Here is a 21,785-nt window from a genome sequence, read left to right as displayed (position 1 = left end):
AAGGAAAACTGGCCAGGGTTCTGGCAGCCTGCCCAGCTCTGGGTCTGACTCTAATGTGGCTCCTTCCTGGGGAAAAAAGGTAATAAGGAAAAAAGAGTAAGGAAATGAGAGCAGAGCCATACATAACATTCTAATATTGAATTTCTTCAGGAGATACCAAAATCTGGGAGGCAGCCAGAGCACTGGTGGATCTCGTCCATCATCCCAAAGCAGTTTATCACCCTCCAGCTCCGAGCTGGCTGCTCCCAGCTCTCCTTGGACTGGGCTGGCTCGGAATTGCTCCCAGTAATTCACATAAAGGGAAGCAGAAGGTTCTTTGGCTCTGCCCAAACCCCCAGGAGCAGGGTTGGTTTTCCCTCTCCTGAGCGGCGCCTTTTCCTAAGGAATCCTTTGGCTCTTGCAGAAAAAGGTATTTCTAGTTTCAGTGATTGTGGGATAAAGAAGTTCTTCCTGGGGGATCCCACCAGGAATGGAACCGCCCGCCGCATTTCCTGTCGAGGGGGGAATTCCAGCCCCAGAGGCTTGGGATGATTGTTCGGCCGTTCCTGTCTCCTTTCCCTATTCCACCTAGAATCCATTATTCCCATCCCAAGAACCCGTGGCTCCCACAACCAGCCCTGTGCCCTACTGCCTCACTGCACTAACCCTGTCCTGCTCAGCTCCCTTGGGCATCCCGAATTCCCGTTCTTTGGGCACGTTTGTCCCTCTCTGCTGGAAGCTGACCACCAAATCCAGCGGGGTTTCCTCCCACACCCCCCCACACCCCCCCAGCCTGGGGGTGTTCTCTGCCAACCTCAAAAGGGTTCAAGGGAAGGAGCGCAGCACCAGCTCTCTCTGGAAACTCTTTCTCAGGAAAAGGGCTTGGATCCCACCTTGGGAGGATCCAAGCGGGGGAGCACCCACAGAGCGTCGGGCTCCCGAGACACCCGGCGCGTCCCCCCACACCCGGGTCAAGGTGTTGGCACCACGCCGGGACAGGGGCCGAGGTGACAGCAGGGGCGGAGCCCGCGGCCCTGGAGGGACTTTCCCGCGGAATCCCGCGGGCTCAGCGCCTGGGGGCGGGCGGTGCCACCCGCGGAGGGTGGCACAGAGCCAGGTGCGGGTGCCTGCGGGGCCATGGCCAGCTCCGCGTCCCTTTCCGTGCCACGCCCGGGGGCCACCGCAGGCCGTGGGCGCGGGCTCGCAGCCCCGCGCGCCGATTACGTCACACGCCCAGAGACCCCCCCCCCTCTCCATTGTCGCCTCTCCGTTACGTCATCGCGGCGCGCCGCGGGCGGTGCCGCGCGCCCGGAGCGGCCATGGCGGTGCCGGTGGCGGAGCCGGCCCGGGCCGGGCCCCGGCTGGGGATAGCGCTGGGGCTGGCGGCGGGCGCCGGCATCGGCCTCGGGCTGCTCTGGGCCATGCGCCGCCGCTCCAAGGAGCCGGCGGGGCCGCCGCGCCACGGTACGAGCGGGAATGGGGGGGGGCGGGAAAGCCGGTTTGGGATGAGGGGAATGGGGCCGGGATATGCGCGGTGGGGCTGGAGCGGGGAGGAACTTGCGCAGAGTTGACGTTGGAATTGGAATTGGGGTTGGAATAGGGGGAATGGAGCTGGAATGGAGGAAATGGAATGGGGTTGGAGTAGAGACGAATGGGGTTGGAATAGGAAGAGCAGAGGGAAATGCGATTAGAGAAGGAAGAATGGGGTTGGTGATGCCTTTTCCTGGTCTTAAAATCAAGAGTCAGACACGGTTAGAAGGGGAAAAGGGATTTTACCTTGGTATTTATTGTAAGGACCCTTAGGTGCACACATCCAGGTCATATGCATCGAGATGCACCCCCCCGAGTCTGTCTTTTTTCCCCCCAACATCGGGTATAACATTATAGGTTTTACTAATTAGCAGATCTATCAAAGATTCCCCAATGAGAGGCTCAAGTGAGCCCCCCTCCCCAAGGAACCTTCCCCTGGATGGTTCTATCTTGGTTTACAGAATATGTTCTGGAGAGGACCTTGGGGTCTGGGGCACACTGATCCCTGGCTACGAAGCTTCTAAAATGTTGAGTCTCTCAGCTTGACAAACAAGTCCAAGAATGTAGGCAAAAAGCACTAGGAATACAGAAGTTGTAAAAAGGTATAACAGGGGTATAAAAGAAAAGGCAAAAATCTTCATGGCATCATTGGAATGAGGGGAATGGGGTTGGAATAGGAAGAATGGGGGAAATGGGGCTGGAGTAGGGGAGAATAGGGATTGAATGCGGGGAATGGGATGGAATGGGGGAGTGGGGCCAGGACAGGGGGAAGTGAGGTTGGGGTGTTTAGAAATGCTGATTCCGAGCCCTGAGCTGGCTGGGTTTCATCCATGCCTGTGCAAAACTTTGGGAATAGAAAGTGAAACCGTGTTGTTCGCAGTGGTCATGGAATAGTGGAGTCCTGGAATGGGTCGGGTGGGAAGGGACCTTAGAGCCCACCCAGTGCCACCCCTGCCATGGGCCCGGACACCTTCCACTGTCCCAGGCTGCTCCAAGCCCCAATGTCCAGCCTGGCCTTGGCCACTGCCAGGGATCCAGGGGCAGCCACAGCTGCTCTGGGCACCCTGTGCCAGGGCCTGCCCACCCTCCCAGGGAAGGATTCCTTCCCGACATCCCATCTAAATCTCCCCTTTTCTAGTTTGGAGCTATTCCCCCTTGTCCTGTCTCTCCAGGCCCTTGTAAAGAGTCCCTTTCCATCTTTCCTTCAGGCACTGGAAGGGGCAGTTGGGTCACCCCACTTCTCCAGGCTGAACAATCCCAATTGTCCCAGCCTTTCCCCACAGCAGAGCTGCTCCATCCCCCTGATCAGCTCGGTGTCCCTGTCAAGCCTCATATCCCCTGCCAACAGAACTGTGGCCACATTTCCCTCATGGAATCCTGTCCCACTTGGGTCTAACCACCTCGTTGTGCTCTGGTGCAGCCCAGGCCGTGCCCGGAGCGCTGCTCCCGGCGGATGCGGGTGACGGAGCCGTGCCCAGCCCCCTGCTGAGGCAGGACGAGCAGCTGGAGCTGCTGGAGCGCCTGGACTTCGTGGTGAGGAACATCGTGGAGCTGAGGAAGGAGGTGGAGGAGCTGCGGAACAGCCTCCAGCAGCTGGCGGTGGAGATCGTGGGGGAAGTCAGGTACTGCCCCTCTCTCCTGGGCTGGCATCGGGCACTCCCTGGCACGGGAAAACAGCCACAGGATCCCAGGATCCGGGAATGCCTGGGCTGGAAGGGACCCACGGGCAGGGACACCTTCCACTAGCCCAGGTTGCTCCAAGCCCTGTCCAGGCTGTCCTGGAACACTCCAGGGATGGGGCAGCCACAGCTTCCCTGGGAAATCCATTGCAGCACCCTCACAGGGAAGGATTCATTCCCCATATCCAGCCTCAATTTCCCCCTTCCCGTCTGAAGCCGCTCTGTCCCTCCCGTTCCTGCTGAGGAGGCTGGATGAACATCACACCTGTGGGTTCTCCAGGGATTGTCCATGGAGCAGGATTTGCTCCACCTGCAGAGCACAGCATTAGCTCCGTTTGAGTGTGTACAAACAGGACTAAACCACCTGATGAACTCCTTGGATATGGGGGGAGTTGGGTGGAGTCTGCTGGAGAGGAGAAGGGGAATAGCAGATAGTTCACCACCAAATATTTATTCCTCTCCTTTTTTCTTTCCCTCCAGGACCCACCTGGAAGAAACGCAGCGAGTGACTCGCAGGAGGAAGTTCCCCTTCTCCAGGGAGAGAAGTGACTCCACAGGCTCCAGCTCCATCTATTTCACAGCCAGCTCAGGCAATGCCAACACAGATGATGGAGAGAGCGAAGGGGGGTAAGCTGAGCACTGGGACAGACCTTTTAGGGGATTTGGTGCCGCATCTGGGCAGTTTAGAACATAAAAGAGGGAATTTTTTTCTCCGACAGCCTGTTTTAGTTTGCTTTTATTACCCTAAATGTGTTACTGCCAGGGCCAGACTGAGAGATCTGAAACGATCCTGGCTTTTAGAGAAAGGCAAATACACTTATTTTTAGGGTTTTTAAAGGAATTATTTAGTTAAGGAACCTTGCAGAAGGAAGGGAAGTACGAGTCCAGCCTGGCACTGGAGGGAGAGAGTTTAGAAATCAAATTTCCAGACAATGTCTATATCAATATATTAATAAATATTATGATTTTTCATACACACATATACATATATGTATTTTAATGTGTATATAGATACACATAGATATAAATATATATAAATAAATCTATAAATATATGTTTTAGAGTGTGTGGAGAACTTGAGAAAGTTAAAAATGTGTTAGCTAAATGTCCTCAATGCACTGAGATGTCTTCCGTGAGGATATTTCTTAGGAATTTCTCTCCCTGTGTCACACTGATCAGTTGTGTTAAGGTCTTAGGGTTTAAAATCAGGTGAAAACGGTCAGATCACCAAATCAGGGAATATCCTGAGATAGAAGGGAGCCAGGAGGATCATCCAAGTCCAACTCCTGGCCCTGCACATGATGGAAAAGTTCTGTGTGGTGTAAGAACATCATCAAAAGTGCCAATATAGCTGCTGGTTTATACATGTTAGGTAACAAGTTCTCCTGCACACGTGGTTGCTGATTTTCTGAGGAAATGCTGCTCTTTTGTGCCTGAATCTGACCACTTATGTAGCTTTTGGGGGTGTGGAAGTGTGTCCCAAAAAACAGGTGGTGCTGCCATATGCGTTTTCCCAGAGCAGTTGGGATGAAATGTCATTTAAAGAGGGATTTTATAGCAGTGGGAGCATCTCAGGGGGAATTTGGACAGCCAAACAACCTGGGAGCTGGTGCCAGCTGGCACTTGGCAGCAGGGATTTGTCCTCCCAGGACAAAGGACAGGGATCTGTGGCTGCCCTGAACTCGTGTTTACCTCTAACAACTGGAGCTGGTGAGGCAGCAGGGAGCTGCCGTGATCTCCTTGGGGTTGTAGAGCTTCATCCAGCTCAAGTGGGTGTTGGAATGCGAGGGGAATTAGGGAGGGAGTGATTCATGGTGGTGTAATCGGTAAGGAGGCTGCAGAGCAGATTTGAGAGCTGTGGAGTTGGTTCTGAAGGCAGGGCTTGGCTATTTGGGTAACTCAGATGCACTGAGTCACCGGGGGGGGACAGTGGCTTGTGAAAAACTGCTGGAAAAGGGGGTTTTGTCCACACATCCCAGCCCTGGCTGTCCTCAGATCTCAGGAAACTGTAAGCTGCAACAGAGGCTGATAATTCAGAGTTACAGAAAAGGCACCTCCCAAGGGCACAGGGGGTGTATTTTGCTGCAAAAACTCGATAATTTATTGGGAATCCAGTGGTGGCTGGTGGAGTCCTTGCATTTTAATTAACATCTGTAATTAGCTGTAATGACCAGTGTGGGAATTGGTGGATTAGCAGCTCTCACCTGATTTAAAACCTGCATCTCAGGTGATGCCTCACTCTGAGAGGTGTCATAATATCAGTCTGGGCAGGAGCAGCTGCCTGTAGTGTGCAGCGTTGTCTGTTAGGGATGTGGATGTGCTTGAGAGGTAACATTTTCGTGGGAGGAAATGCAAGTTTTGGAAAGAACTGCTGAAGCTTTGGAGCAGGTGCTGGGAGGAGGAACGAGCCTGTAGCCGACAGATGAATTTCAGCTGGGTGTCCCTCGCTGGCAGCTGAATTCTTTGAGTGAGGTTCAGAGCAAGGAACCCCCATCTCAGCTTTATTTTGGACCTGAGCAGCTTCTCCAGTTTCAGACACAATTCCCAAAAATCTCACAAGAGTTCTCGAGGGGTTTGTGCTGCTTAATTTCCCTGTGTGGCCTTGGCTTTTGGGCTTCCTCACCTCCTCTTTCCATGGGCTCTGTTTTCGTTCAGGATCGCTGTACTAAAGCATTCCAGAGCTTTCCATCATTGTAAAGTCAGGAAAACAGGCTGTTAACAGCTAAATCCCTTAATCTCCCTGAAAACTTTGGGTTTCTTGTCTTTTTGAACTGGCAGAATCCCTTAGGGGCTGGCTGGCAGAAAACAGGGTTGGTTTTCGATCTGAAGGACTGAAATCTTGGCAGCTGCCAGTAAAATGTTGGGGGTTAGGATGGGGAAATCAGGGAATTCAAGGAGTTGGTGTTTAATTCCTGGAAATGAGGGGGTCTAGAGAACTAATAATGTCATTGATATTGAGAAAAGTAAATAAATGAGGGTTTTAATCCAAGCCAGAGCTGTGCCAGTGTCACCTACCCTGTGTTGGTGTGTTATCCATTAATTCAGTGTCATCTCCAGTGTGAGCTGACATCTTGCAGTGTGAGGCTGGTGCTTTATTTCTTGCCTTAAAATGTTTCAGGACAAAATGGTGGGGTTTTGAATGTCTGGCTGAGGGCTGGAGGCTGTGGTGAGGGAGCAGAGAGGGGAATTGTTGAGAATTAGGGATGGTTCTCAGGAGGCTTTGATAGCCAAACGTGTCTTGTTATCTGTTCGTGGGCAAAGCCCTGTCACTGCCTCCTTTGGATTGGGGCTGTGGTCACATATCTGTGTCCCCAGGCAAAGGCAGGGCCACAGGGCTGTCCCTGGGAGGAGGAATGAGCACAGCTGGAAGCACCCAGTGCCCCCAGAGTGGAGGGAATTGAGTTCCAGCAGAACCGCCAAAGTTCTCTTGAGCAGTTATTGACTTAAATCAACAAAATCCCCACGTTCAAGTGCACATTTTGGGATGACTGGCTGATTTGTGCCTGTTCTGTAGCTGAGGGCTTGCAGGTAAAAGTGAGGGGCACAGAGAGTCATGTTTGAAAAGGAACCAGCTCTGTAAGTAGCCTCCCTCCTGCTGTGGTACCACTGCATAACGCTGGTGGTTTCAATTTCAAATTCCCAGCTCGGGTGCTGGGGGAGCTCCATTTTCACCATTTTCAGGAGGTTTGATCTGAGCTTTACAGGATCACCGAGGTTGGGAGAGACCTCCAAAGTCATGGAGTCCCACCAGGACCTCCATAATCCCTCATGTCCTGGTGTGTTTGCCTACTTCAGCTGCTGGTCATCCCCTGGGTTTTTGCACGTGTGGTGAATCCTTGCTGGATTCCTTGCTCGTGGGACATAGTCCTGGTGGCTTCCCAGCTGGCAGTGGGAAGAGGCCATGTAGCATTTGATGTTCAGGGTGATGGAGGTCTGAGGTGTTGCCAATACAGCTGTTGTGCCTGAAATTCCCTGGAAAAGGCTAAACCCCTCAGGCTGCATTTTGCACAGGGCTTGTTGAAGTTCCCTTTTATCACCCATCTATTTAACTGCATTGTCCTGGCTCGGGTTTTAGCTGGTTAATTCTCTTGTACTGAAGTTAGAAGGGCTGAGAGGGAGGAGCTGACAGGGTGTGCAGGGGAGGTGGGGACAGTTAGAATCCCGGGATGCTTTGGGTGGGAAGGGGCCTTAAATCTCATCCAGAGATGAGATTGCCCCCCCCTGCCCTGGGCAGGGACACCTTCCACCTTTGACCAGGTTGCTCAAAACTGACTTGGGACTTAACTTTGTTGTCGCCTTCATCCCTCAGCTTTCTGAGGGGGATATGAGAAATGAGACTGTTGGAGACACTTGGGTTGTGCAGTGTCCTCTGGGATAAGCTAAGATGCTCTTCCTCTCTGAGGAGCAGCTCCTCAAACTGCTCTGGTGCTGTTTTTTCCCCCAAAGTTACACCACAGCCAACGCCGAGTCCGACTACGACCGGGAGTCGGAGCAGGAGAGCGAGGACGAAGTGAGCTGTGACACAGTGAGGACTGTGCGCAGGGATTCCCTGGATCTGGTCCCCGAGGATGAAAACCCTCTGGTCCTGGATTCCACGCTGGAGGAGGGCCTGGGGCAGCTCCTGGAGCAGGCTGACCGCCTGCACAGCGGGGATGAGCGGGACAAGAGAGAGGGGTTCCAGCTGCTCCTCAACAACAAGCTGGCGGTAAAGGTGCCTTGTTGTATTTTCCATCGCCAGGGGAAGGTCAGCTTGGACATCAGGAGGAGTTTCTTCACTCAAAGTCCACCCTGTGCCCGGTCCCCACCTTGTCCCCAGCGCAGAGCACTGAGTGCTGCCTCCAGGCCTTCCCTGGACACCTCCAGGGAGGGGACTCCAAACCTCCCTGGGCAGCCCCTTCCAGTGGCTGACAGCCCTTTCCATGAGGAAATTCCTCCTTGGTGTCCAACCTGAACCTGCCCTGGCACAGCTTGAGGCCGTTGCCTCCTGTCCTGTCCCTGTTCCCCGGGAGCTGCCCCCTCCTGTCAGGGAGTTGTGGAGAGCCGGAAGATCCCCCCGGAGCCTCCTTTTCTCCAGGCTGAGCCCCCCAGCTCCGTTCCCTCCCCGTGACACGCTCCAGCCCCTCCCTGCCTTTCCTGACCTGGAAGCCCAGAGCTGGGCACAGCACTGGAGGTGCCCCTGCGGTTCCCAGCCCGGGGGGACGGTCCCTGCCGTGCTCCCGTGGCCACACCGAGTTACAAACCCGCCCTCGCTTCCCTCCGCCGCGCTTCCGCTTCGGCTCCCTCGGAACCGGGGCATTCCAAGGCTCAGACAAATCCCTGCGTGCCTTCAGGTGCGGGTGCCCCGCTCAGCCTTGGTGCCTGGCTGCCCCTGCCCGTGGCAGGGCGGGCTCTGACGGGCCCTGCGGGCTCTTTGTTTTCCTGCAGTACGCGGGGCAGCGCGAGTTCCTGTGGCGCCTGGCGCGGGCGCGCTGCGACGTGTGGGAGCTGACGGAGGACGCGGACGAGAGGAGATCCTGCGCCAGCGAGGGTGAGGAGTTCCCTGGATTCCCTGCCGGGCCAGAGGAGGGCTGGCACTCAGCTGTGCAGCCCCCCCGCCTGCCAGCGGGGCCGGGCAGTTGTTGCTTTTCCCTATAAGCTGGGCGCTTTAAACAAATTTTTTGTGTTTAAAAATCGTGCTTTGAAAGAGTAAAAATAGACGGAGACCTGCTTAAAGCTGGGGAAGTTGTTTCTCAAAGCTGTCATCCGTTTCTCTGTGATACTAAAATCATAAAATAAATACGAAATAAACAAGCTTTGGCTGTAGCACACTGGGTTTTCCGTGTTGCCAGCACGTGCAGACATAAAAAAATACGTATTTTTAAATTTGCTTAGGGGAGTCGCTTTAATTTCATCCCCTCGTTCTTCTTTACCGACTCAAAGGTGCCTATGAGGTTTTGGGTGAGTCAGAATAGAACAAAAATCATCTTTATTATGGTTAAGATGTGCAGCAAAAGATACTAATCTAAATAATTTCTGCCCTGTTTATTATGCACAGAAGTTAGTTAATACTATAGCTAATGCAATTATTCTTTTCTGGAAATCAGTGGAGCCATTTAAACATGGAATTTTAAGTTCCATATTGTCCTTTTAGCCATCAATAGGTGCTTAGTTGTCAGCTTTTTGAGCCTGCCAGAGGATAAAATTATGTATGGGATGTTTTCAAGCCAAACGCCTTGTCAAATTAACAAATATATGACTTTTATGGCATTATGTTACTCTGACACCGTCAGAGCAAGAAACTGGGAGAGAAAGCAACTGAATTTCTTACCTCTGGCTACTTTTTTGTTTTCCAGGGAAGGAAGAGCTGGAACTTGCCTTGCAGAAATGGGATCAAAGTGCTGAGTGCCACCAGTGGTAAGTGACTGTTCACTTCTTGCTTTTAAGAAGCGTAGGAAAAGGATTGGAAGGTTTTTGTGAGCTGAGCTGCAGTTAAAAAAATAATAAATCCAAACCCTCCAAAAACTTATTTGCTGTTACTTGCACTGTGCCACACGTGGTGGTTTTCCATAAAAAGCCATTTTTAACAGCTTTGCTTACTTGGTGTAAGGAATGACTTGACAGGCAGTAGGTTTGGTTGTGATGACAGGAATAAATTTGGTGTTTCTTATATTAATTTAATGATGAGTTTCTCTCTGAAGAGTTCTGGAGGAAAAGCTCCCAAGTGGAGCTGCTTCGAGGCAAGAGGGGATGTGTTTGACTCCATCAGCCAGGCCTGGGAGTGTGGGCTTGGTGCTGTGCCAGATTCCCTGTTTTCCTCTTAATTCTGGAGGAAGGAGAACCATCCCTCTTATCAGACAGGCATTTAGAGTCTCCTGGAAGTGTGAATTTTTAAGTGTCCTTTTTAAAAATTATCCCAGAAGAGAGTTTGTGGAGTGGCACAGATATTTGTGGAGATAAGGGAATGTGCTTTTCTGCTCCCCTGGGGAATTCCTCTGTGAGTGGTGTTTGTCAGCAGTTGTTCTGAAGGACTGGCAACGCTTAAATTAGAGTAAAAGGGATTTTTTTTTTTCTTTTTTAATGATAATTATTGGGAGAACAGGTTGCTGAGTGTCTTTACCAACCAAGATCTGTGCTCTTGCAATGAGCAAGTTTGTTTGAAGGATTGTTTTGAGCTACTGGCACCTGTATAGATGCCTTTATCATCTTAGGCTATGTTTCAGCTGTTGGTGATGAATTACTGCTTTCCATTGAAGCTTTGATAGGAAGGAGGAATTTGGGGCCAGGAGAATCTCCAGCAGATTGTGGTGTTGAGCTCTGCCTGCTGGTTTCACATCTTCCAATGAATGGGGTTTAGTTGCCAGGGCGAATCTTAAACTTTGTATTTTACAAAGCCAGGTTCTGCTCCAGTGTCCAAATATTGACAGTTTTGCCTTGTAATTCCAAGTTTGGGACAGTTCTTGGCTCCTCAGACCCCTTTCCCAAACAGGGATAAGGCTCCTTCCTGCACAGCTACATCTTGCTTCTGGTTCTGCAGGGCAGCTGGAGAAAGGAGGCAGCAGAGCAGCAGCATGCGGGAGGCGTGGGATTTCCTGGGAATGAAGATGTAACTCCCTTTATCAGCACACAGATTATTGTTTTCTGCCGCGAATAGAGCAGGAAATTATTCCCTTCCCAGCTCTGAGGTGGTCACAAGCTGGCTTAATTGCAGTCTTTCTTTATGCTAATTGAATTTACCCTGGGGAGAAAAAACAGCGAGGCTTTAAAGGTTTTTTTTGGGGTGGATTTGATGCCTCAGCTCTTGGGAGAAGTGACCAGAGAATGCTGTTCACATTTATTTAAATTACAGTTTTATTCTGTCATATTTCTCTCTAGTGACTAACTGCCTTGCTGAAGACCCTGATCCTTTATTATCTCCTGTCACAGGGGAATAATTTATTCTCTCTCACCACCCATGTTGTCTTTCCAGTATTCTTCTCCCTCTTCCTTGTAGTTTTTCAGACAAAAGTGGAGGAATTCAGTGCAGGACACAAGCTGTGGGAGTGGCACGGCTTTGTGCTGGTGTCATGGTCCGGTCCTTTGCGTTCTTCCTTCTACACACAGCAGTCAACATCATCTTTCTCCTTCCCACTGCATCCTAAATGGCCACTTCAATAGAAATATTCCAAATATTATTATTACCCAGTTATTTTGCTGCCTCTCCACGCAGGCTGTGTGAAGCCTGATGGAGCAGCTCTCCTGGGCTGCATTTTTTCTGTGTGAGTTTTCACCCAGAAATCAAATTTCATGTTGATTTTCTGTTTTATCAGTTGCCTCTTGAAAAAGTTGGTGGATTCCTTCAGATGAAGTTGTGCTGGTTTTTTGTGCTTACTCGTTGTCTTCTGGTGCTTATTCATTGTCCTTTGTTCTTGTTATGCCCTCCTGCTGCCCAAATCATTCCTGGTTTTTTGAGGTGCTGAGGAAGACAGGAGTACTTAGCCTACAGTTACAGCAAGGAAAGCTTTCTCCCCCCAGTGCCTCGTTGTTGTTCAGTCATCACTGACATTTTAAAGCAACAAAGAAAGAAGATAACTTTGGGGAAGGGAAGGATTTCTGCTGGGAGATCAGTTCTGGCTGCAGCTCCTTTGGGGGCTGCATGGTTGGGAGGATTTGGCAGCAGGAGGAAAAGTGGTTTCTCAGGAATGACAGGGAGGGCAGTAAATGTCTGGGGCTGTGTGTGGCCTGGCTTTGGGATCTGCCCAGACACAAAGGAGAGGCCTTTCCTGGCTCTGGTGTGGGATGTGGGACAGAGCCCTCCCTGTCACTGCTGTTGGAAGCCGGCCGGTCCCGAGGGAGCCATCTCCGGGCGGAGCGGAGCGGGGATTTGGTCAGGGCTGCACAGACAAGCCAGCCTTGTGCAGAGGGACTGACCTCTGCCCCTGCTGCCCCTGTGAGAGCTGCACTGAGGAACAGGAGCGTGGGAGCCGCGTTTGGCTTTGAATGTGCCTGTTGGGTGCCTTAGGAGTAGACTTGTGTATGGGAAGGGAGGGATTTACAGGGAATGATCTCAGAGCCTCTCTGCTCCTGACTTGCAGTTACCTGGTTCTTACCTGGGATTTAGACACCAGAGTCATTCCCTGCTTTGATTGTCAAAGATCTCTGAGCAGGTAGAATTTATGTCCATTTCAACTGATTTCTCCATGAGCTGATTTCAGTTCTCAAGTAGGACAGAGCGAGCTCCAACGTCTGTTCTTGCTTTTAGGGATGGATGGATGGATGGATGGATGGAGCATCAGTGGTTGCACAAACCTCTCAGAAATGAATTGAGAAACAACTGTGGCCTTGTAGAATTCCCAGCACATTCCTCGTGGGTGTTTGCAGCTTTAGGGATCAGGAAAGCAGAGAGCGAGCTGTGGATTTGCCTTGGCTTCCATTCCTCTTGCTAAAAGTAATATTGGAAGTGCAACCAGAGGGATTTTAGGGAAATCTGAGGAAAATGGTGCAGGTGCTGTGTCAGGAGCTGTAGTTTGAATTGGGCACCTTGCCCTGGAAATGAAGCGCTGCCTGCTGAAAGCTGTCGTTGTGGGAGGAATAATAAACTCCAGCCCCCTTGGAGTTTTCCTGTGTGTTCTGGAGAAGTGGGATTGGGTTGGATGAGTCTCCAAAATGTGCCCTTTTTTCTGGAGAGTCTGGCAGTTCGGTGGAACGTCTCAGTCACCAGCCCTTGGCAGTTCCGTGGGTACATCTGGCTGTCCGTGGGCAGATCCTGGATTTTTGAAAAGGCACAGCATTCCCAATACACCTGGGAGATGGATTCATTGAACACCTGGCAGTGCTTCAGGATTTAACTCTTGGTGCATCACTGCCCAGATCTGGCCAATCTTGAGCTGCATTCTGGATTTATGAGCCGAGTGTTTTCCGTTCCGCAGGCGGATTAGACGGAATTTGCTGTCAGTGTGATATGGGGCAGCTCTAGGAACAGGTGTTAGGAGACAGTTCAGAATGTAGAGGAGGGAAAATAGCATGGAATTAGAGCTGTCTGAGTGCATGCCCCTGACTTGTCTGCCCTGGAAGGTGAATTCAGGTATGTGAACATCCAGAATACAGGAGCTCTCCCATAAGGATGTTGGTGGGCTGTAAGGAAGGGGCAACATCAGCCTTCCCCACTTTTTCCTTCCATCTTGTCTCCCCTTGGAAAAGCCAAAGCTTTTTTTCCCAACCTCTTCATGATCAGCTGGTCATTAAACCTGGGCTGGGTTTCTGGGAATTCTGCTTTGTCTCCCAAGGTACCAATTCCCAATTAAATTCTTACTTTAATTTTTGGTTGTTGCAGTCTAAATCCCTGCCTGCTAATTCCCTGTCCCCTTACTCAGGTGCAGGGACTCGCCTACATCTACCCAGTGCACCTTCAGGAAGGTGAAAAACTGGGAATGCTCATAAAATATTGGGAAAACTGTCTTTGAAGTGGTTGAAGGAGAGAAGAGCTGTGTTTGGGCTGGCAGAGCACCCTGACTGTGGAGGGGAGGTCCTGCAGGCTCTGTATTCCATGGCAGAGTCCTGCTTCCAGGGAAGTCAGTGTGCAGAACCCAAACAGTCCTTCCCAGTCCTGAGCCTGGGGATTGAAGCTGGAAGAGGAGGCTCTCTCTGCTGGGGGTTCCTGCTTCCACAGAGTTTATTTCCTAAAAGATGGGGAAGTGCTGAGCTGAGATTCCTGTGGGAAGTGGTGTGTCAGCAGCTTAGTGAGGAGTCCAGCTGATGGATCAAGGGATATCCTAAGGAGAGCTTTGGATGGGTCTAAGCAGTGCTGCACGGGGCACACACCGGTTACAGGGGATGAAAATCCACCATATATATATATATTTAGGTTATTTCATGGCATCAAAATGGGACTGAAATTTAATTTACTGCTGCTTTTATGGCTTTTTCATCAGCATTTCACCAGGCTGTTAAAAACCCCCTGGAATTTTTATTTTACGTGAGACAACTGCGTGATTTATTGTCTCAGAATATTTTATCTCTTGATCTTAGAGAATAACCTTTTTATTGGCTTGTATTTCTCAACCCCTCTCGTGCTGTGGTTAGGGATGTGTAGTCCAGGCTGAGGTTTGTTGGGAAACAAACCCGAGAAGATCCTGAAAACACTTGTTCCATCATCTGCACTCAGCAGAGTGGGGCAGTGGAGCCGTGAGCTTTTCCAGCTGGCAGGAAAAGGCTTTTGTCCCATAACACACTGATCTGGTGATCCTTGCCATTACCATGACAAATAAGAATTTTAGAGCTGAGCCAGAGCTTCTCCACAAGAAAATTAACAAATCAAAGGAAGAGATTTAAGGCAAAATGGTAAATTATTCAGGAAATGCAGCATTGGAAATGGAGCAGTGAGGGGATCTGTGGGATTTTGTGACTCTGAGGAAGGTGTAATTGGAGATTTAAAGGTCTCCTGACAGATTCCTGCATATCTGCTGTGGTTAATCATGCCCAGGGATGCTTTGGGATATTGATGTCGGTATCTGGCAGCGCTGGGGTGTGGGTGTAGGAAAAGGGATTTTATTTGCATCTTTCTGCTTTTCAGCTTTAATTTTTTGCCAGAAGGAGCCATGTTATTCATTTGTCTGTCTGTTCCACCTGATTTTTTTTGAGCCAAACTCAGAGAAGGGATGGAAGCGTCCTCTATTCCCAGCGGGATGAGAGAGGCCAAGCTTCCATCTGCATGTTCTGTCCCACTTGAGAGCTCTCTGAGTGGTTGTTTCTTGGGAAGTGATGCAGGGAGGGAGGTTTTGAGCCACTGGGCTGCAGGGAGGTGAGATGGGAGGGTGCAAATCCACGGGGAATTCAAATTAACCTCCTTGAATTCCACATCTCGTGCAAGAACTGATTTTGCTGGGGCCTTGCTTCTCAGGCTCACAAGTCACGGCCTCTTGCTGGACAAAAGGAAATGGCTTTGCACTTTGAGCACTGACCTTGTGTTCTCTGTTTCCCAGCTGCAGGATGTAGGTAGGTGTTCCCAGTATTTCCCTGGCAGCAGAGCTGGGCTGCTGCAGGAGGAGCTCGCAGTGCCCCGTAGTTCCTTAGGGCTGCTCCTGGTCTGCCTCTTGCTGCAGTAGCTTCAGTGTGCTCTGCTCTTGTTCTGTCACAGTTTTCCCTGCTCAGAGAGGCAGTTCTGGGTGTGGAAGGGTGCTGCTCCTGGTTTGTAGCCATCAGTGCAGCGAGTTGGTGCCTCACACCCAGCCCCTCCCGCTGCCTCGTGCTTCCAGCTCATTCCTTCCTGGGTGCTGCATTTTGCTGCTTATGTCTCTTCCCTGGGAGGGATGTGCTGTGTTCCTTGTTTTCCCCACTAAGGTGTGAAGCTTTACCGCACTTCACAGAATCCTGGGATGGTTGGGGTTAGAAGGGGCCTTAAAGCTCATCCCGTTCCACCCCTGCCATGGGCAGGGGCACCTTGCACTGTCCCAGGCTGCTCCAAGCTCCCTTCAGCCTGGCTTCGAGCACTTGTAGGTCTTCCTTCTGCAGCCACGGACAGCAGGTAAATGTGGATTAAATGTGGATTTAATCCCAGCTGGCTCATGCAGGTGTGTCCCCGTGCAGGTTTGCCATCCTGTGTGGGCAGCTGTCAGAACACGAGAGCATTCCCAAGCGCATCCAGGCCGGATATGTTTTCAAGGTGAGTGGCCAGGAGGTGCTGGGCTTTGTGTGGGAATCAAACAACACTTACTTCTGCAGCAGGAAATTGGGAAAATTGCCTCCAGTTCTTCTTAGGGAAGCAGTAGATCTCAGAGATGCTGTGAGTGGGTGGTTTGGGGTGAGGAAGCTGATTCCAGCCGTGCCGTTTGGGAGTGCTCGGGCTCGCTCTGCCGTTTTACACGCTGTAACTGCAGGGAAAAAAAGAAATCTTGCAAATGAATTTAGGTAAAGCATGACACTGAGAGCTTGAAACGTGGAATTATGACGGGGTGATAAGATACAGCTCCAGCTTGTCTCCTGTAAGTGCCTGTGAGCAACCCACACTCTCCTGGGAGCAGTCGCTGCTCAAAGAGGATTTCATTTGCCTGAGATCCCTGATTTTTATTCCTGTTATTATTACTGTTATTACGATGCCTTGTGGGTGTTCCAGGGGAAAAGGATGCATGTGGAACAGGCCACAGGTAATTGCTTCCCCATCAGCCTTTGACATGACCAGTGAGCTGGTTATGGCACAGCTCTGGAGTGGGAATAAAATGCAGGGCAGCTTCTTGTGTGTGCAGTAACTCCTGTTGCTGAGGCTGGAGGAGTGCTGCTGTTCCTTGCTCACTGAATCCACTCTAAGGAAATTTGGGATCTCTAGCTGTAATTTTACAGATTGTGACACTGAAGTTGTGGATTTCGTCCTTTCCTCTTTCCCCACCTGCTCTCGTGGGTATTTTATTTGCTTCTGACAAAGGTGTGACGAGTGCTGGTGATGCTTTCCCACAGGAGCACATCGATAAAGCCATTGCCCTGAAGCCACAGGACCCACAGCTCTACTATCTCCTGGGCAGGTGGTGTTACCAGGTAACAGAGCTCATCATCACCTCCTGGGCAGGCCTCTGAGGCATTCACAGCTCCAGCCCTGGGTTTTTAGTCACTGCTGGTGGCATGGGAGGTGAAATGGCAAAGGGTGGCTTAGGAAAAGCCCGAGCTGCAAACTCCTGTCCTGTTCCCAGTGCTTTGCTCTGTAAAAACAACCTTCCTTCCATCTCTGAGCACGCAGGGATGTGGTCAAGGCCATCTGAGGAGCTTCTGCTTGTGGTACTGGTGTGGGATGTGCTGCGTGTGTCCCCTCTGCCTCTGCCCCATGGAGCTGGGAGCAGTGTGCCAGCTGCTTTAGGGAAAAGCTTGGAGTCAGATGCCATCAATCAGATTTAGAGCCTAAAAAAGGGAATGAGAGTCTGCAGTTGCTGTTCCATTTGTGCTATTGGAAAGCACTTTGTCGGGAATGGAGCCACGGTGCAGAGGTTGTAGCTGGAATAATTGACAGCGGCAATTGCAGAGCAGCCCTGAGCTGAACTGCTGGGAGCTCCTGGCTCTTTTCCTGTGTGGAGAAGGAGCCTTCCTTCATGCTGAGCCTGGAGCTGCTGAGGCCATGGAATAAAACCATGGATGGAGAGGTGTGGTAGTGCTTCATCTAGTCTGCCTTGTCAGGATTACACAGGGTTAAACAAGGTGTTGTCAGAGGGATGTGGAGGAGTCCCCATCCCTGGAGGTGTCCAAGGAATGCCCAGACATGGCACTGAGTGCTCTGGGCTGGGTCACAAGGTCAGGACTGGGCACAGCTTGGCCTCCATGGGCTGGGAGGGCTTTCCCAGCCTAAATGATGCCGTGATTATCCAGTTGGGAAGGCTTCAGCTCGCCTCTCCCGAGGAATCTTAGGGTGGGGGAGCAGGTTCTTGTGGAAGGTTTAGGCTGGGAGGAGGGAGGACGCAGCCGGGGACCGGTGTGGCTGCAGCGTGGCACGTTGGGATTTGGGACCATCCAAATCCCAGGTGTGTGGAACTGCAGAAGCTGCCTCGGGACAATGGGGTTGAATTCTGTGGTTGGATTTGGATGCTCCATCGGAATATTCCGATTCTGCCGAGGGGTTTGGCTGCCTCCTGGGGGCTGGGCAGGCCGCTGTTCCCTGCTGCTGTCGGGCGGGTGGGCCAGGTTGCCCTTTCCCCTCTGCAGGTTGCCCACCTGGGCTGGCTGGAGAAGAGGACGGTGTCGGCGCTGTTCGAGGCCCCGCCGACGGCCACGGTGCAGGACGCGCTGCAGAACTTCCTGCGGGTGAGGGAGCCTGGGAATCTGCCGGGAAGGGGCATCGCTGACCCGCCCAGCTGCCAGCGTGGGATGGGCTGCTTGGAGCCCTCCCTGCTGCTTCCCCGTGGCCTGGGACCTGGGCAAGGGAAGCTGCAGAGAGGGAAAGTCGTGAAGTGTCCCATTCCAGCAATGGGATGTTGAAGGTGTCAGAGCCCAAAGTGTTGGGGATGGGTTTGGGGGTTGGTTTTCCTTTCTGAGGCTGCACAGCAATTCCCTGCTCAGTACTGGATATGTCTGGGCTGTGCCTCAGGCTCTGGGAACGCTCGTGGAGGTACATCCTGTCATTTTAATTCCTCTCCGAGGATTTTACTTCAGCCTGGCTGACTTTTCCATTTCCACCTTTTCCAGACAACTGCTTGAAGGTTTCAGGGCCACAGTGCTTTATGTATTTATGCTTTATGCTCCCTCCTGCCATCTTTTTTTTTTTTTACTTGAAGAGCTGCAGGAAGCCTGATGTAAGAGTTAACTGTGTCCTTGCATATCCTAATGTCTGCTCTTCCCTGTCACACCCTCCCTCTGTTCCTGTAGGTCGAGGAGCTGAGTCCTGGATTTTCCAAAGCAGGAAGAGTTTACATTGCCAAGGTAACCACTCACTCCTTGTTTGTTCAGAGGGTAAGAAACACTTGTATTAAAAATCACCTTTGGCTGTGAAGTGCTGACCAGGTGGAAAATACTCCATGCAAGAGCAAGATTTTATAGGATGATAATATTTCCATTTATTTTTAAAATCTTTTTAGGCCAAATCACCTTGTAGAGGCTTTTGAATTCAGGTTTTTAACAGATGAAATTCTGTATGAAGCAGGAATGGTGACTGGGCAGCCATGGGCTGGGATTCAATCCTTCACCACCACGACTTCTGTGGTGATACAGCCAGAGAATCATGGGGAGATGTAAAGGATAAAGTATTTCTCTTTCCCTGTGCAGGTGGGGAGTCTTGAGCCCTCTTGCTGAGGGGTTTTTAGCACTCACTTCCTTTTCCTGGGTGTATTTCATGGTCTCCAAATACCTCCAAGACTCTCTGGGCACCCAAAATCTTTCTGTTTCCTGCTGCTGGTCACATGGAGAATATTTCAGACCTATTCCAGGACCCTGAGACTCCTGTAAATATTATATTACATTTTTAACAGCCTGGGGAACAATGTGCTCCCAGGAGAGAGGTTTTCTGGAGACAGTGGTGTGAGGAAGAGGGGAAATAGCAACTGGAAATCAAAACAGAGCTTTGAAAAGGGTGAAAGCCACAGGGACACCTTGAAGTCTCCAAGCAAAACCCAATCTCCTTGCCCGAAATGAAAGGGAGTCAAATATATTTGATATTCCGAGATCTGGTGGTGCCTCTGAGGCCCTGTGAATGAGGGATGCTGCAGGGAATGCCGGTGCCAAGGGTTGAGAGGCAGAAACAGCTCATTTAGCAGTTGCCCAGGTACATTTGCTGCCTGATTTTTCCCCTTGCACCCTTCTCCCGTTCCCTTTTCCCTTCCCAGTGCTACAGGGACCTCGGGAACACCTCAGCGGCGGTGCTGTGGATGAACCTCGCCTCGGAGCTGCCAGCGAGCACCAAAGAGGTAACGCTCAGCAGGGACCCTGGCATGGGCAGAGGGCAGACAGGGACTCTGCCCCTCTGCTCCGGTGAGATCCCAGCATCCAGCTCGGGGGAGGACATGGAGCAAATCCAGAGGAGGGACAGGTTGGCTGGAGGGAGGCAGCACCTCTGCCGTGAGGGAAGGCTGAGAGAATTGGGATTGTTGCAGTGACAGGAAAGATGGAGAGAGACAATTTAGAAGGGTCTGGAATGACAGGAAAAGGGGGAATGGCTTCAAACTGAAAGAGATTGTGCTTGGATCAGGTATGAGGAGGAAATTCCTCCCTGGGAGGCTGGGCAGGCCCTGGCACAGGGTGCCCAGAGCAGCTGTGGCTGCCCCTGGAAGTGTCCAAGGCCAGGCTGGACAAGCCTTGGAGCAACCTGGGATAGTGGAAGGTGTCCCTGCCCAGGAACTGGATGGGCTTTAAGGTCCTTCCAACCTAAACCGTTCCAGGATTCCATGATATGCTTAAAAACTGATTTGGGGTTGGAGAAAAAGAAGGGAAATGATGCTTCTTATTTGTTTCAGTTGAGCTGCACATTTATCTTTTCCCCTTTTGCATTTCCAGGATGCAGAAAGCGAGAAGGACCTTGAGGAGATGCGCTCGGTCTGGGAGGAATAATTTTGGAAAAACTCATGCCCCTGGATACTGCAGAGACAGTAAAATTCCAAATGGATTCCACGATCCTGACAATTCTGAGTGCACTTCATGGATAAGCCACAGGAGTTTGCAGGAAAACATCTTGGAATTGATGGGATAAAACTGTGCTTTATTTTCCTTTGTAGAGCACTGCATGTGTTTGATTTTAGGATCCCTAAAACTGTTGCATTCCTAAAAATGGGGGGATATGTGGGGGTTTATAGGTAGAGTTTGTGATATAAAAATATTTGTGGTTATATATATATATATATGGCAGATATTTGTGAGTTAGCTAGTGATATAAATATGTATAATACATATTTTTATATATGTGTGTATCAATATATATGTATATTTATTTATTATATATATATATATATGCACATATATATTTTATGTCACACACTCTGCCTGTGTGAAATCCTTGCTGGTGAGCTCCCACTTTATTCCTGAGGAAAACTTGAGCCAATTTTTTTTCCAGTTTATTTGTATTCTCTTTTCCTTAGTAATTAATTAAATCAGTTGGAATAACTGATAAATGCCTTTTGTAGATGTCTAGGAGGGATCAATTTCCAAGCAGGACCAAGGAGCTTTCCTGCACAATCCAGAGTGGAGTTTAAGAGGTTCATTAGTCAAAGAAGTGAGGAACAGGATTTTAAACTTCAGGATTTCTTCCCAGTGATGCTTCTGTCTTCACTCACACGAGGCTGAAAACTTCTGTTCCTCCAAACTGTGCTGCTGTGGTTTAGCTGAGTAGGTACTGATCAGGGACCAGGATAGAGGAGCAGGAATAGCTTGTGGCAAAGCTGATGCTTCCCTGTGCTGATCTTCTGCCACTGACCAGATTTATTCTTTTTGAATTAATTGTCTCCTGAACTAATGAGGCAACGCCGAGGAGGTGAAGCCGACCACTGACATTCCTCTTGCAGCTCCTGGGGACCAAACAGGAACAGGGAATTGTGCTGGACGCTGACACAGCTGGGGAAGGAAAACCTGTGTTGTGGAATTCCCCAAGGATTTATCAAAGCTTTGTTGATATCCCTTAAAATTCCAATGGCAGCTACTGAACACTAATTCCTGAACGTCTGTTTTATGCTCGGGTGGTTGTGAGGGGTAGAGCGAGGAGTGTGAGAGTAAAACATTCCTTAAATCACCTTTTTGGTCCCTTGCACTTGCATTTGTTGCTTCCTGAAAATAGCACTGAAGGGGAAAAGTGCAGCAGACTCCAGTGGAAAAAATTCCTGGATTGCAGGTTTGGATGCTGCAGGGTTGGGTGACGGGCTCAGGGCTGGCACTGGCCCTGGCACAGACGTGGGGGAGGTTTGGGAGCAATGGGAGGAAAATGAGGGATGGTGCTGGATGGAGTGATGGGCCTGTGCTCGTGCCAGTGCAGGTGTGGCCTTTGGCACCTTGTCAGGAATGCGGCAGCAGCCCCAGGAGCAGGCTGGAGCTGAGAACTGGGGCTGTGTTTGAGACTGACCAGGTCAGCTCAGTGTTTACCTGTGGGGGGAGTTTGGCCCCCCACGCTGAGTTGAAGCAGGATCAGGGTGACAGATGCTGCATTTTGGGCACCCTGAGAGTTTCTCTCCCCCCTGGAGCTTTCCTGCAGGG

General features: G+C 50.8%; 1 protein-coding gene across 3 annotated transcripts; it reads left to right on the top strand.

Annotated features, from left to right (window-relative positions):
- Nucleotides 1–1,290: 1,290 nt before the first annotated feature.
- On the top strand, nucleotides 1,291–21,328 carry RMDN3 (regulator of microtubule dynamics 3). 3 transcript variants are annotated; one of them, XM_048306744.1, is made up of 12 exons: nucleotides 1,291–1,443; nucleotides 2,930–3,131; nucleotides 3,669–3,815; nucleotides 7,635–7,893; nucleotides 8,613–8,715; nucleotides 9,521–9,581; nucleotides 15,729–15,804; nucleotides 16,593–16,670; nucleotides 17,823–17,921; nucleotides 18,483–18,536; nucleotides 19,436–19,516; nucleotides 20,103–21,328. In XM_048306744.1, exons 1-12 carry the CDS (start codon nucleotides 1,299–1,301, stop codon nucleotides 20,154–20,156), a joined length of 1,359 nt encoding a protein of 452 aa, XP_048162701.1. In that variant the 5' UTR covers nucleotides 1,291–1,298; the 3' UTR covers nucleotides 20,157–21,328. The 3 variants fall into 3 exon arrangements, 2 of the variants coding, with proteins under 2 accessions (XP_048162701.1, XP_048162700.1); XM_048306743.1 differs by having other exon boundaries at nucleotides 7,635–7,899; XR_007204184.1 differs by lacking the exons at nucleotides 18,483–18,536; nucleotides 19,436–19,516; nucleotides 20,103–21,328 and adding an exon at nucleotides 15,043–15,137 and having other exon boundaries at nucleotides 7,635–7,899; nucleotides 17,823–17,908.
- Nucleotides 21,329–21,785: the final 457 nt, after the last annotated feature.

Source organism: Corvus hawaiiensis, chromosome 6, assembly GCF_020740725.1.
Source record: "Corvus hawaiiensis isolate bCorHaw1 chromosome 6, bCorHaw1.pri.cur, whole genome shotgun sequence".
NCBI lineage: Eukaryota > Metazoa > Chordata > Aves > Passeriformes > Corvidae > Corvus > Corvus hawaiiensis.
Note: the sequence above shows the minus strand (reverse complement) of the source record. Positions and strands in the feature narration are given on the sequence as shown.